This window comes from Harpegnathos saltator, unplaced genomic scaffold (genome assembly GCF_003227715.2).
Source record: "Harpegnathos saltator strain DR-91 unplaced genomic scaffold, Hsal_v8.6 scaffold122, whole genome shotgun sequence".
NCBI classification, from domain to species: Eukaryota; Metazoa; Arthropoda; class Insecta; order Hymenoptera; family Formicidae; genus Harpegnathos; species Harpegnathos saltator.
The window spans coordinates 574,196-588,157 of NW_020229898.1; the positions used below are offsets into that span (position 1 = coordinate 574,196).

At 33.8% G+C, this 13,962-nt stretch overlaps 3 protein-coding genes across 4 annotated transcripts; all 3 read right to left on the reverse strand.

Annotated features, from left to right (window-relative positions):
* Positions 1-722: 722 nt before the first annotated feature.
* LOC105187677 (fatty acyl-CoA reductase wat) lies at positions 723-4,661 on the reverse strand. 2 transcript variants are annotated; one of them, XM_011148628.3, is made up of 9 exons: positions 4,450-4,661; positions 4,152-4,370; positions 3,058-3,151; positions 2,719-2,964; positions 2,487-2,632; positions 2,032-2,334; positions 1,592-1,876; positions 1,026-1,283; positions 723-948 (listed from the first exon to the last, which is right to left on the reverse strand). In XM_011148628.3, exons 2-9 carry the CDS (start codon positions 4,316-4,318, stop codon positions 849-851), a joined length of 1,599 nt encoding a protein of 532 aa, XP_011146930.1. In that variant the 5' UTR covers positions 4,319-4,370; positions 4,450-4,661; the 3' UTR covers positions 723-848. The 2 variants fall into 2 exon arrangements, with proteins under 2 accessions (XP_011146930.1, XP_011146931.1); XM_011148629.3 differs by having other exon boundaries at positions 4,152-4,331; positions 4,450-4,660.
* Positions 4,662-5,334: 673 nt separating this feature from the next.
* Spindly (spindle apparatus coiled-coil protein 1 spindly) lies at positions 5,335-7,715 on the reverse strand. The gene is made up of 6 exons (XM_011148630.3): positions 7,398-7,715; positions 6,734-7,025; positions 6,539-6,659; positions 6,153-6,465; positions 5,916-6,072; positions 5,335-5,845 (listed from the first exon to the last, which is right to left on the reverse strand). Exons 1-6 carry the CDS (start codon positions 7,658-7,660, stop codon positions 5,495-5,497), a joined length of 1,497 nt encoding a protein of 498 aa, XP_011146932.1. The 5' UTR covers positions 7,661-7,715; the 3' UTR covers positions 5,335-5,494.
* Positions 7,716-8,191: 476 nt separating this feature from the next.
* On the reverse strand, positions 8,192-10,941 carry peng (Pumilio and CPL domain-containing protein penguin). Its single transcript, XM_011148631.3, has 4 exons — positions 10,822-10,941; positions 10,352-10,501; positions 10,119-10,262; positions 8,192-9,945 (listed from the first exon to the last, which is right to left on the reverse strand). The coding sequence occupies exons 2-4, from the start codon at positions 10,485-10,487 to the stop codon at positions 8,231-8,233; spliced, it is 1,995 nt and encodes a 664-aa protein (XP_011146933.1). The 5' UTR covers positions 10,488-10,501; positions 10,822-10,941; the 3' UTR covers positions 8,192-8,230.
* Between the last annotated feature and the right edge of the window lie 3,021 nt (positions 10,942-13,962).

The following is a 13,962-nucleotide window of genomic DNA, read 5'->3' on the forward strand; positions in this document are numbered from 1 at the left end:
CATATTAACGTCGCAAGTTGCGCAAACAATCACAAACATTCGAACATCTCAAAATATCAATTATTGTAGAATATCATGAGAAAGAACGCTCTCGGATCTCTTCAAAGAATATATTACATGAAAGGTAAATCGCCAGTATGCTGCCATCTAACGGACAGGTATGCACATAATTCCAGTTCGCATGACACGTAGGTAAAGAAAGAGAGTATAATCTATGTTATAGAGTTACCAATAAAATAATCATATCGTAATCAATAATTGAGTAATTTAATAAGATCATCATCGCTATTTTATATATGATTTTATATATGTATATAAAACTGTATATAATCATCATGTTTTTCTCGTACTCTACATTAGAAAAGAAATGCAACACTTTTATGTTATAAAATTGTGCATTCTAAATGGCAAAAGCAAAGAATTTTCTACACGGTAATCAAGCGATTCATCTACTTGTATTTGTCGATTTGGTATTATATGATGTAATCATGTTATAAATATCAGTTATGATAGACGTTTAACCGCATAAAATATATTATCATTTTGCAAGTATGCAAATACAGTTTGCTTTTAGTATAGCACTTTTACATAAAAAAACTTATAGCAGAAAGCAAATGTTAAATATTTATGATAAAATATAAAACTTTGAACGTAGCAGTGAAAATAAACAACATGAAAATCAACATCAAAATCATCTTCGTCTAATTGTTAATTAGCAAGAATACAAAACAATGCTCGTAGCATCAATTATTTCATTGTTTTAAGTGGATGCAATACATGGAAAAGAATACATAAACTTCACATTTATCTTTACGTTAAACATAATTTAACAAATGGAACAAAAAATTTTACAGAAAGAACGATATTGTAAAATATATTAAATTTACGAAAAACCATAGTAGCAAAATCGAGCCGGTGGTTAACAACGTATAGTGGGCGACCTTCAATCTAAAGAAAACGAGTCATAGCGTATACGTTTTGTAAAATAAAAGATAAGATAGACATATTAAGAGAATAATACTCACTTCTTATATCTCACGTGTGCTTCTTCCAAGTTATCTATCGATTCTTTAACCATGTACATACGAAGCCCGAATATCATGTTCTTAATATATTCGTCCCAGGACAAGTCTTGTATGTTGAAATTGAAAATTTCACGATCAATTGGATTTAGACAATTCCAGAGCTTCACAACCGAGTCATTGCGAAATTGCCATTCACGCGTCGCGAAGTATGATATCACTCCGTTAAATGTATGTAACTTTTTGTAACTTTTCAACAGTCTAAGAAATAAAAATTGTTAATTTTATTAGCTCCGACAAGGAAACTTACAAAAATCATTCATGTATAGAATAATTCTCTTTGAGAACTTGCAATATCTGTTTTTCTTTTCTTAGGAAAAGAATTTTCTTTGTTTTATGGAAATAACTTTTAGAGAAATCTTATTCTTTTATAATATATTTGATTTGGAATCACCTTATCGGTCCCGTTGTTATTTGTAAAAAATTTACGTTATTTTAACTTCTTTTTATATTACTATTAATAACAAGTTACATATTTCAGTGTCGAAGAAACTTGATAAAGTTCTTACATGGGTCTTCGGCCAGTGAGGACAGCCAGAATGTCAAATATGGCACCGGGTATTGTATGCAAAAATATCGTGCATATTTCATATACAAATCGGTATCTAATTAAAAGGAGCATATAGTACCAGATAGCGTTCAGAGGCGGTATATTCAAGCCGTGTTTCTCGATCAAATACATGAACGTCTTCCAAGTAACAGGATTTTGGGTCGACGACACGTAATTGTAAATTGGCACTCTCTTAGTTTCCGAAATATTCGGATCTGTGTTGTCAATGCTAAGTAAAGTATTTCTAACAAAAATAAAAAGTACATTAGAGAAGTGATGAATATACGTTACCATATGCTTCAGTCTGATCGCATTAGGCAAGAAGATGTGACAATCGAAGAGATGCAGCACAAGATGTACATGTACGACGAAAAGCCATCCTTCCGAATGTTAACTTACTTCCTTTTAGCGGTGTCCCAAGCCGCGACAATGATGTTCGCGATTACGTAATCCGCGGGTATTATGTCCGCCTTATTTTCGGACACACAATGTAAACAACGTAGGAAACCCATGGCAGCGCCCACTAGAATGCCCGTCGCTCCATATACGTTGTTGATCCATCCAGCTATCGGATCCTTCGCTGTTGCTATTACAATCGATGGGCGTACAATGCAGGCTGGCAATCCAACACTGTATTGTCGCACCGTGTCTTCGGCGATCGCCTTAGTGTACACATAAGTATTCGGCCATTCGCCTATTAATCTGCACTCGTCCAGTGCAAAAAAGAAATAAGGATTGCAACGATGAGGATATTTATTGCGTTTACATAGAATAGAATAGAAGAAAGAATAGAATAGGATTGAAACAAACTGGGACAAAGGACGCGCCGTTTGAATTTTTGTAATGGCACTTACATCGGTGTTATTTTCTCCAATGTCTTATCATCCAGAACATTGAGCAACGTTAATATCTTGTCCGTCTCCAGAGGCGGAGTGTAATATTTCTCATCTATCGCTTTGTGCATACAGTAAGAATATGCGGTCGACACATAAACGAATGCCTAAATAAAAATGATCAAATGATCAACGTGATTGCAATGTGATGCACTTAAAATGGGAATAAAATAAAATAAAACTGAAACGGTACCTTTAAGCCCGGCATCTCCCTCGCGAAAAGAAGAATTTCTTTGGTTCCCCTTACGTTAACGTTAACCATAAATTGAATCGTCCGATTAAATAGCACGGCCGCCGCCAAGTGGAAGATTATGTTTGTGTCTAAGAGACGTTTCCGATTTTCTGGCGATATGCCGAAATCTGCCTCGCCCATGTCAGCCTCTATCATTACTACTTTGCTAATAAAGTCAGGCTGCTCTTTCTTCAATTTATCATAAACCTAAAGACAGAGATTAAAAGAAAATCGCGAAACAGGAACTACGAGTGCTTTCTATATAATAACACATATATATTCCTCTTATGTTATACTAACAACATTGTCAAAGTGCTCTTTGAATCGCTCTTTCGCTGATTTTCCTTTCTTCTCTTTTATAAACATGTACAACTTTCTTATACCCGGGCAGCATCTACAAATATATAGCACTTCTTTTCAATAAAATTCTCGGTATATACGTGTCTGTATCGCGATTTCTATACTCTAGAACAGAGCTCGACAAAATGTGCACGCGACGGCCGATTTTCGACTATCTCCGCCCACCGCTATTCTCTTTACTTCGCCGCTCCGCGCGCTGCCTATAAGCCGCTCGAGTCTCAGGAGCGTGTTTCCAATAGTTTTCCACGTCACCCATGAAGTACTATTGTTAACGCGTTTTTTTTTTAAGTGGCGTCCCCGGTAAGCCTAATCCACTGATGTCTGTAACAACCCGTAACTAATTGAACAGAAGCGAAATAAAATATGTTAAATGAAGAATATTCAATTCGATTTTCGGCGTCTTTTATTGGTAAGAGTGGAAACGTCAATTTGGATATTGCATGTAGCGAACCGCATAAGACGTGGTAAGGAATCGTCGCTTAAAGAAGAACACTTCTCATTTTTTATAAACTTCATTTTTGAAAAATGAAAAGGCCTCCTAGGGATACCACTTAAAAAAAAAACACGTCAACAATAGTACCTCATGGGTGATGTGAAAACTATTGGAAACACGCTCCTGAGGCTCGAGCGGCTTGCAGGCAACGCGCGGAGCGGCGAGGTAAAGGGAATAGCGGTGGGCGGAGATAGTCGAAAATCGGCCGTCGCGTGCACATTTTGCCAAGCTCTGCTCTAGAATGGTATAAATTTTACGTCTAATTTGTACTTTCATTTAATTTTTATTTATATTTTACTAGAAACATCAGTTTTTTAATTTGTTAATAATATCCCACTCGGCGAGCAATATTTCAACAACGTATCAGCAATGTTGAAACAGCGCCGAATGGGACGCTAAAACACACAAATATTCCGACATAATCCGGTTGTGACTGCGTAATCTACCGTATATATGAATATAATTCGCATGGCTATGACAGAATCTTGCTTATTATAAAAGAGAAGGTAAGAGATATATTGTTGCGTGCTTAAGTACTTGCCGCAATAATCTTTCTATCAGAAGTATGCCGAGGAAGCCGGAACCGCCTGTTACAAGAATGTTACATCCTGTGTAACACTGGGAGACTTCGCTCTGGCAATTGTTGGTGTCTGAAGGATCGGACATGTTCAGCAAGTCGTTGATACAGGCTTCATTCTTCTGTGTCATTACGTCAGTGTGTCTGAGGAAAAGACGTTCGTTCTAAATACACACACTCTTGCTGTGCGGTCGGAAAATAAAAATTTCTAATTAACATCACTGATTTAACGAGGCAAATGATAGATTCTTCAAATTCTCACCAATTCCGATTTTTGCCGAGGAGTGTTCCCACAAAATGTTAGATTGCCTGCCAAGATAATCGCGAAAAGAACTTCCAAGTCACATTTGTAATCTGGTGCACTAAACGATGAAATACACTTTTATACTAAGACAGAATGACAAACGAATCAATACAACGAGTAGAGGGGAATAGCTTCTTAACATTGGACATGACAACGCAATTTGACCTAAACGCTATATCGCTTAGCGAATGAATAAAGTATAAAGCTAGCTCATCGTATTTTAATGATTACAGTGACTAGTCACTAAAAGCCCACATGTGATTTGCTAATATGTACTTATACCTTGCGCAAGTTATTTTTTTTCGAAAACATATCCAATCAATACACGATTAAGTGTATTTTATATTTCAAATCTTATATACTTTTATTAACAAAGTTTCCGCTAAAATCGATCAATGTGCTTGAGAACTTACATAAATTGCGGTATATGTGTGCTTGCTTATATGTAGATATCAATCAAATATAAGAGAAATATATATAATAAATAAACGTACACGCATATATATATGTATATATATAATTTGCAAAAACTATATAAAATTTCATCAACTATTTACATTATCTCCTTTATTCTTTAAAGTTACATGCAAATTTAATCGTTGTCAAAAAAATTGACGCATACGATATGATAAATTTCGTACTTCTTATCTTAAACAATCAAAAAATATATTTATTTATGTGCTTCGTTTCAATTTAATCGATAAACGTAGAAGCTAATGAAAAAGTTAAAAGATGTGCCTCATAAATTATCTTCCATTGCATCACGCATATTTTTTAATATCAATCAATAAATGACGTAATGAAACTGAACACACCCTTAAGAAAGTAAAAAATTTATATCACTTTATTAAATAATACAATCTGAAGATGTATTTGCATTTCTCCACACACGATTATTTTCCCTTATCTCATAGTTCGGGTGTATATATCATATAAACGTATTAAATCGGATTAGTCGTTAAAATAGTACGAGTATCATAATATATCGCAAGAATATTTAAGATTATAAAATATCGGGAATGGATATAATAGGATAATCATATTGTTTGGGTTGCCTCTTTAAAGATTTACTCCCGGTGTCTTTGGCGTCCTGAGCGAATCGTAAGAGTTTTCCACCAGCTTCTTTCTGTTCAATCGCACATCCATCTGCTCTTGGTATTTCGGATATATCCGTGGATTTTCCACAGCATGTATTATTATCCGGCATGTCAGGTACAATATGTAAATCACAGGTCTTTTTTAAATCTGTGTTGTTAATGGTCGTATAATTCTTGATATCTTCCAAAACAGTTTTATTGTTATTATCGTTTGCCTGTTCTGATTCTAATTGCGTCTTTATAGCTAAAATTTGGGCCTAAATAATAGAAGAAATTGCATAAGTCTGAAAATGAAAAATCTTCCTAGAAAGGTAAATATATACTTGCCTCCATAGACATTGCTTTAGATCGCCAATACCGTAGCTGTTTCGAAATATCATAGTTCACTTCTTCTTGCGTTAACATTTCTATAGCTTGCTTCTCAAGTTTCTTATGCAATTCCGCGAGTTCTTTTTTCTTTGTTGCTAACAACGATTCAGCATAACTAAACATTAATACGTTCATATTAAACTATCAAATAAGCCATAAGAGATCGAAATAAAAGAAAAAAATCTTTTAACTCACTTAAAACTATCACCATCATCAGATCGTATTTCTTCCATCTGATTATTCTTTTTCATTTCAGCCTTTAATTTATTTTCGAGCTCAAAAATTCTGCTCTTGTATTTATCTATTAGGTCTGCGTTCTCCTGTAGTGCATCAATCGTATCAGTTTCCCATTTTCGAACCATGGCAGCCTTTTCCATCTTCAACGTTCTAATTTCGTTTATTTTTTTATTTAACGTTCGTTTCGCTTCGTTATATTTATCTTGTAACACATTCATTTTGTCCAACAACATTTGCCGGCGATCTTCCACTTCAGCGAACAAGGAATTGCCTATAATACAACAGAATCTTGAAAAATTTGCAGGTGATATTATATTTTAGAAAATTACTGAGTATTATCTTACCTTTACACGCATCATTAGCAGGAGTTATTTTTAATGACTCTAATTCTATACGGCTCACAGCTAATTCTTCGCGTGTATTTTCCAATGCCATATCTTTTTCGGCCAACTGTTCCTTTGTTACCTGATCATATATATACCAAATGAGATTTACAATATATATCAATTAATAAATACAAGTGATGTTTTGTGTCTTACCTGCAAAGTATCTTGAAGTTCTTGAATATAATTCTTCATGTTAGCGAATTTCTCCTCCAATTGTTCCTGCTTCTCTACTTCATTTTGAAGCAGTTTAACTAATTCCTCAATTTTTTCTTTATATTCTATTGAATTATCCTCATTAAGAGTGAGATTCTGTTGTTGTTCATTTTTAAATTCCTTATATTTCTTTAGCTCCTCCCGTAATTCAATAATTTCTTGTGTACTTTGTATAGCCTTAGTTTCTAAATTTACAATGTGGTTCTCATATTCTGCCCTCTTAGTCCTATATCTGAGGAATAAAAACAACTCGATTTTTTTATACATAAGATACAAATATATAAAATATCACAATGTATGGAATAAGATGAACATATATCAGAGAGAGAGAGAGAGAGAGAGAGAGAGAGAGAGATATATATATATATTCAATTAAAATTTATCTTTCAAAATTTTAAAATATCATCAGGTGTGCTACACGCAACTGAATAATACTTTATGCATATCAAAAAAGATACAAGTTGAAATGTAAAAGCTCCAAGTACAATTCTTTTAAATAATATTTAAGGAAATTTGTCCTGTACATATTTGATGTATTTATGATGTATTATAAATTCATCACAAAACATTAGTTAATTTTTATTGAAACAGTTTTAATTCTTACTTTTCCTCCCTTTCGAGAGATGCTTTTTCCGCTTTTGTTGTACATTGAGCGAGCGATTGCTCTAAAGCTTCATTAGCCTCCTGAAGTTCTTCCTCGAGTGCTTCGCTTGCTTTCAACTTGAATCGTAAAACGTACAACTCTTGCCGATAGCACTCGTTTTCCTGCTTCAGTTTTTTGTAATCATCTTGAACGATAGAACTTTCATCTAAATATTCCTCATCTTTCGTATTATCTGTCACGTTTTCGTCGCGCAACTCCGACATCTCTCTAGGTTATATACTCGCTATTTTGAATTTATCGGTTAAACGAGGTCCGCTCGAATCAACTGTACTTTTTTCATTTAAAACGAAATAGATACATCTCTCCATTTGAGAACCAATAAGAGAGAAAGAAAGAAGCAATAAAGTGTAGAAAGTGTAACCTAACAAACCTTGCATTCCGATATTCGTCAGTACTGAAAATCTATAGTGTATGTGACATAAACTATAAATTTTTAGTACTGCTGGTAGTTATTTACTATTTACCATAAAATTTATTATGTTATATCTACTGTGAAAGATCTCAAGTAACTTCTCTCTCTCTCTCTCTATTATATTGATTTTATAGATTTTATGATTATAAAATACAAAATCTTTAAATATCTATTTCTACAAATGTTCCTTGTTATAACTACACAAAATAAAATCTTTCACAGACGTAAACAGATTTTATTATTATATATTATATAAAAATGATGCATGATGGTAAAAAGAATTAAAGGAATTATATGAAGAATTTGTAACTATGTGCAGACATTCCAAACATTTTTATTTTTAACGCTATAAGACTTAAAATTAAATTATTTTTTTCAATAATATCGATGCTCCAGAACTCTTTTCTAATTTAAGTCTCTGCACTAGAGGTTTTAATTTGGTAACCAACATGGATATCATCTTCTCAGATTCGTTTTCTGTGAGGAGGACTAATAGGAAACAGGCTCTGTTAAATTTTATCCATTTTTTTAAAACTTCCGCCGTTAAATGCGATGTCAGTATCTCTCCAAACGTAGATTCATTCATCTTCAGTAACTCTTTATCATTCTGAATAAGCTTTTTCAACATCATATGTAAACCTGGATGCTCGACCGCGCTACATTCGGCATCACCATGCTCGATCTTTAAATCTACCTTGCTGATAAACTTCGCGATCGATTCGAACGCGGCGGGTAATTTTTCCCCGGATCCCACTTTCAATATTGCCAAGGTAACCATAGCTATGGCACTGTTGGATAACCACGTTGCTGCGTCTATTGTTATGGCCGTGAGAAGCGAATCTTTGATCGCCTCAAGGAGCTCCTTTTCCCGGACGTCGACTGGCTTCTTACTTGTAGAATTGTTATCTCCCTGGCGCAAGTATTCCACGACATTTGGCGGGAAGTAATGAGAGTCCCTCCTAGCCACGAGATACAATATAACGCGTCTTCCGTACTCATTCAGTGCGATATCGGTCAAGTCCTTTTGCAATTCAGTCAGTATTATCTTTTTTATCATAACTGTATCATCCATGGAATCGAAGAGTGCCAAAAATGTCATGTAACCGTGTTCAGACGTGCTAACTGATTTTACATTCTCTTTGAAGGCTTTCAGAATAATCTTTCTGTCTTTGTTATTGCCATGCCATATACATTGCACGGCGACCTTCGCCCCCATTTTCGTCTGGGCCAGTGCTACAATCGAATCACGCAACATAACGATCAACTCGCTCCTATCCTCTACCGAACACACACAGAAAAATTCCCACAGGATTGTGTGCAATAGAGTCGAATTAATGAGACCTTTATTTAAGATTCTAACTAGATTTGTTTTCACAGCGGACAATGTAGCCGGTTTCATATTCGTCGCAGCCTCAAATACGTCCGACAATGTTTTAACAGACTTGTCTTTCGCCTGTTTGTACATGTCGCCGTAGAACTCTTGCTTAAAATATATCTTGTCGTGATCCTTGCACCAAGAAGAATACACGAGCTCGATAAGGGGGGCTGATACAGTGTGACTCATTAACTTGACGACACTGCCGTAAAACGTAGTCGCAATTTCGTTTCTGATTTTTTGCGAACCATACTTTAAAATAGCTCTCACGCAGTTCTTAGCATATTTCGCCTGTGACATTTCTAAAATGGACGATTTTATCTCACAAAATATAGCTTCCCGAACATCAGCTTCGCAATGCTTGATCAGACATTGAATTATTCTCGACATGTCGTGTGTGAATATTATTTTACTGTAAAGACCTTCCAATCGATTATGTAAAGTTTGTGTCAACTTTTTACGATCTTCTTGAGTGCAATCAGATCTACGTAACTTCTCATTGATCTGCTTAGCTTGAAGGATCAAATTATATAATTTATCATCATTTAATTTCTTCACTTTACGTGTCTTCTTAAGCTCTTTCTTTTCCTTTTTCAGTTTGAGCCAGTCTGTTTTCTCACTTGTGATCTTATATTTTGCTGCTTTTGAATCTTTTTTCTTTGAATCTTTCTTCATTGCAGGAGGCTTCTTTACACTTTGACCTGTAAAAAACAATTAAATGAGAAAATAATAAATATTCTTCTTTATATTTAATAATATTTCTTTATATATACGTTTAATTATTCTCTTTTATATTTATTAATGAAAAAATATTTTTTTATTTTTCCATATAACATTTTTTTAAGTATCACTATTTTCACTCTTTTATTTTTACCTGTAGTGTTCTTGTTTAAGGGAATCTCAAATGTTACTTTCTTCTTCTTTCCACCATCTGCAGAATTTGACATTTTATGCTTTGCTGCTTGTGAATTCTTTTTTTCTAAACCTTTCTTAATCGCAGGTTTCTTTACATTTTGATCTGCAAAAATATCCTTGTTTATTTTGCTTATAACAATTTCTGGAATATTATTATTATATTCTTTATCTATATCATTCTTTTATTCTTACCTATAGGTTTTTTATTTTGGGATATTTCACATTTCACTTTCTTCTTCTTCTTCTTCCCACTATTTGTTGCTTCCTCAATGTTACGTTTTATAGCAGTATCATTTTCAGAATTTAATTTCTTTACTTCTTGCTTCATCCCTGAATGGATCTCTAAGAAATACATGTTATATGAACTATGAAATTCTATTATCAAGTCTAATACATGACATAACATATGAATCTATCTTGATATCATTTACATTATACACGATAACAAACATGCAAATTTAAAAAAGAAGTTGATTTTATCCCTTTATCTGAATATCAAAATTTAATTCACTTCAAAATTTAAATCACTTTTCTTGATTTCAACTTGGTCTAAGATTAACCTCAATGCAAAATGTTTCATCTCCAAACTTATTGTATCATGAAAGTTGTAGAAAACTGAGATACACTTGAAACTTCAGATATCGTCGAAATTTTACACTTACTTGAATATTCTTATTCTAAGAAAAGTTAAAATTGAGAATCCTTACGCCTTTTCCGCACGTGAATTATACATACATACTACCACTTATTACAATGAATCCTAATTCATAAACCCACGTGTTTTACTCTATACCGTTGTAGCTTCGACAATATAGTAACAGAGCAAGCCTAAAAACAATCCTATAGTAGCTAGGTGATGCATTTTTCGACGCGACCTCTGAACAAGTGTACTGAAATAAAGTTCGTTCCATCTTATGGTAACTCGCTACCATAGAATGTGGCCTCTCTCAGGTTTCTTTCTGATAGTAGCGATATCTTACGATATCTTACTTGCTTTAAACGGAGTTTAAAGCAAGTTGTGGAACTGGGCCTAAGTACATCTACTATCTACTTAAACACGCGAACGAAAGAGGACACTATGTGTAACTTGTGTATGTGAAACGCGTTACAGTTAGTATTTTTGAATTTACATTGTAATGCGTGATGTTACTGTTCGATCATGAATGACTATATTGCTGTCCGAGGAAGGTTAAGGGATTGCGAAAACATGAGAAGAAGGAGCAGAAAGGTAAAATTTTCGAGAGCCTTTATTTCTGACATTGAAGACCGAAGGAATTCAATTTAACATGATGAATATTTATTCATTCCGTTTGCCTATTTTTTCGACGGGCGTAATGGTGTACGCAGCTCCATTAGTCATATTTACTAATGTCAAGGTTATATTCTACGAATTGAAAAGATTTCATGGCATAAGATTTGTCTCTTTATCTTGTCAAGTCCATCTCGATATGAAATGAAAAGTATTTAAGAATAACCGACAAGAAAGTATATACAGGGTGCACGATTTATTTGAAGACATTGAAATATCTCGAGAACTATGCATTGGATAAAAAAAAGTGGTTAATGAAAGTTGTTAGTCTCGAAGGGGGACATCCAATGACACCAAACTCGACCTCCCACCCCACCCCCTGGGGGTGGGGGTTGGGGGCAACTTTGAAATCTTAAATGAAAACCCCCATTTTTTATTGCAGATACGGATTCTACGCCACAAAATACGTAAATTTTGTCCGAAACTTTTTTTTTGATTCGTGATAGATGGCGCTGTACTCGCAAAAAATTATATTTTCCGCAATTCTCCAGAAATGATCATTGGATTGAGAAATAAAAAATACCTGTTCAATATTTTTAAAGAACATAATAAAAGTTATTCCCCCCCATCCTCTCGGGGTAGGGTGAGTGATAACGTTCAAATCGCAAATGGGGATCCACATTTTTCATTGCAGAATTAGATTGTACGTGAAATTTTTATTGAAACAATTTTTTTCATTCGTGATAGCGTTGAATTTTTCCGAGAAACTACTTTTAGCGTTATACAGGAACAACGACGAGGACGTAGTAGTTTTATGTTCCCTTCGGGTGCTTTTTTAATGTGAGTCCCCTTGCCTCTCACTGTTCAATTAATTAGAGTAAGTGTTCGAAATTTTTACCTTCAACTTCAATACACTTATTGATCCTTTTTTCAAATGACTGTACACAGGATAGAAGCATATCTGCGGGAGTTTCAGCGCAAGCGTTTCTTATGAGTTCTACCATGTTTTCACGAGTTGTTGGCACTTGTTGATTTAAAAATATTGAACAGGTATTTTTTATTTCTCAATCCAATGATCATTTCTGGAGAATTGCGGAAAATATAATTTTTTGCGATTACAGCGCCATCTATCACGAATCAAAAAAAAAAGTTTCGGACAAAATTTACGTATTTTGTGGCGTAGAATCCGTATCTGCAATAAAAAATGGGGATTTCCATTTAAGATTTCAAAGTTGCCCCCAATTCCCACCCCCAGGGGGTGGGGTGGGAGGTCGAGTTTGGTATCATCGGATGTCCCCCTTCGAGACTAACAACTTTCATTAACCACTTTTTTTTATCCAATGCATAGTTCTCGAGATATTTCAATGTCTTCAAATAAATCGTGCACCCTGTATATATATATATATATATATATATACACGAAATAGTTATATGATGTTTATTTAAATGTGTTAAATTAATTATGTATTTATTTAAATGTGTTAAATAATCATTAAGCTTTCCAGTCTATTTTATTCAATTATTCATTCTTCTGGTAATTGATTACTGACTAAATGATTCATATAACATTTAGGACAATACTTCCTTGGTTTCCACCATACCAATTGAGTTCAAATAGTAATTATAAATTACAAGGAAAAAGATGAGTTTTTGAATGTAATTCTTGCAAACTGTTGCAACAATGAAGATCAAATCTCACAAGATAAATAATTATGAGAAAAAATCGTCAATCTCTTGTTATCGGAATTTTATCATCAAAATACTGAATGTTTTTATAATTTAGTACAGTCAGTCAGCTCGTCTGTGTGCAATGCTGTTTGAGAAAAAACTGATTAGTTCGTTTCATCAAGGATGAAGTTGGAAATTTTGAAAGACATCTTCTGTTTTTGTTGAATAAATCGTAGCTGCATAAAAGTTCACTCGGTTCAATATCTTAAATATGCATACGTGTGGACGATCTATTTTACATTATAATCAATTTCTTTCCTTAAGTTTCATTTGTTTTATAGGCAACAGGAAAAAGTTATCTCATTTCGTAAATTGAATAATATAGTAATTAATGGCCAAATAAATAATACCATAGGATACATATATTATAGATATATATATATATATCTATAACATTATTTTATAAAATTAGCATGTAACTCGCATAATTGTACATCACACATTTGTACTCTGAGAAGCTTTTGCGTCGTAATTTGGTCCTAATTTTAAATTCTAATATTATTATTTAATATGCGAAATAACAAATCATCGAGTACTTACTTTAAGTACTTTTTTTTTGCACGACTCACTTTATGAATTAATGTCTCTCTGTATTTTTCGGAAGATATTTCAAAGAGCAAGCAAAAAACCATCGAGGTACAAAAAGTCGCCATACCAGTAATATTTACAATACGATTGTATTAATTCGCAGTATTAATATACAAAGTGAGTGTGCACATCTCTAGAAAATATAAAGACCGCATCGGTCGAGCCAACTTGCTCTCTCGTTTCAACACTTATTAATTAAGAAACACATTTCTGCTATCTTTATCATATCAGGCAGGCG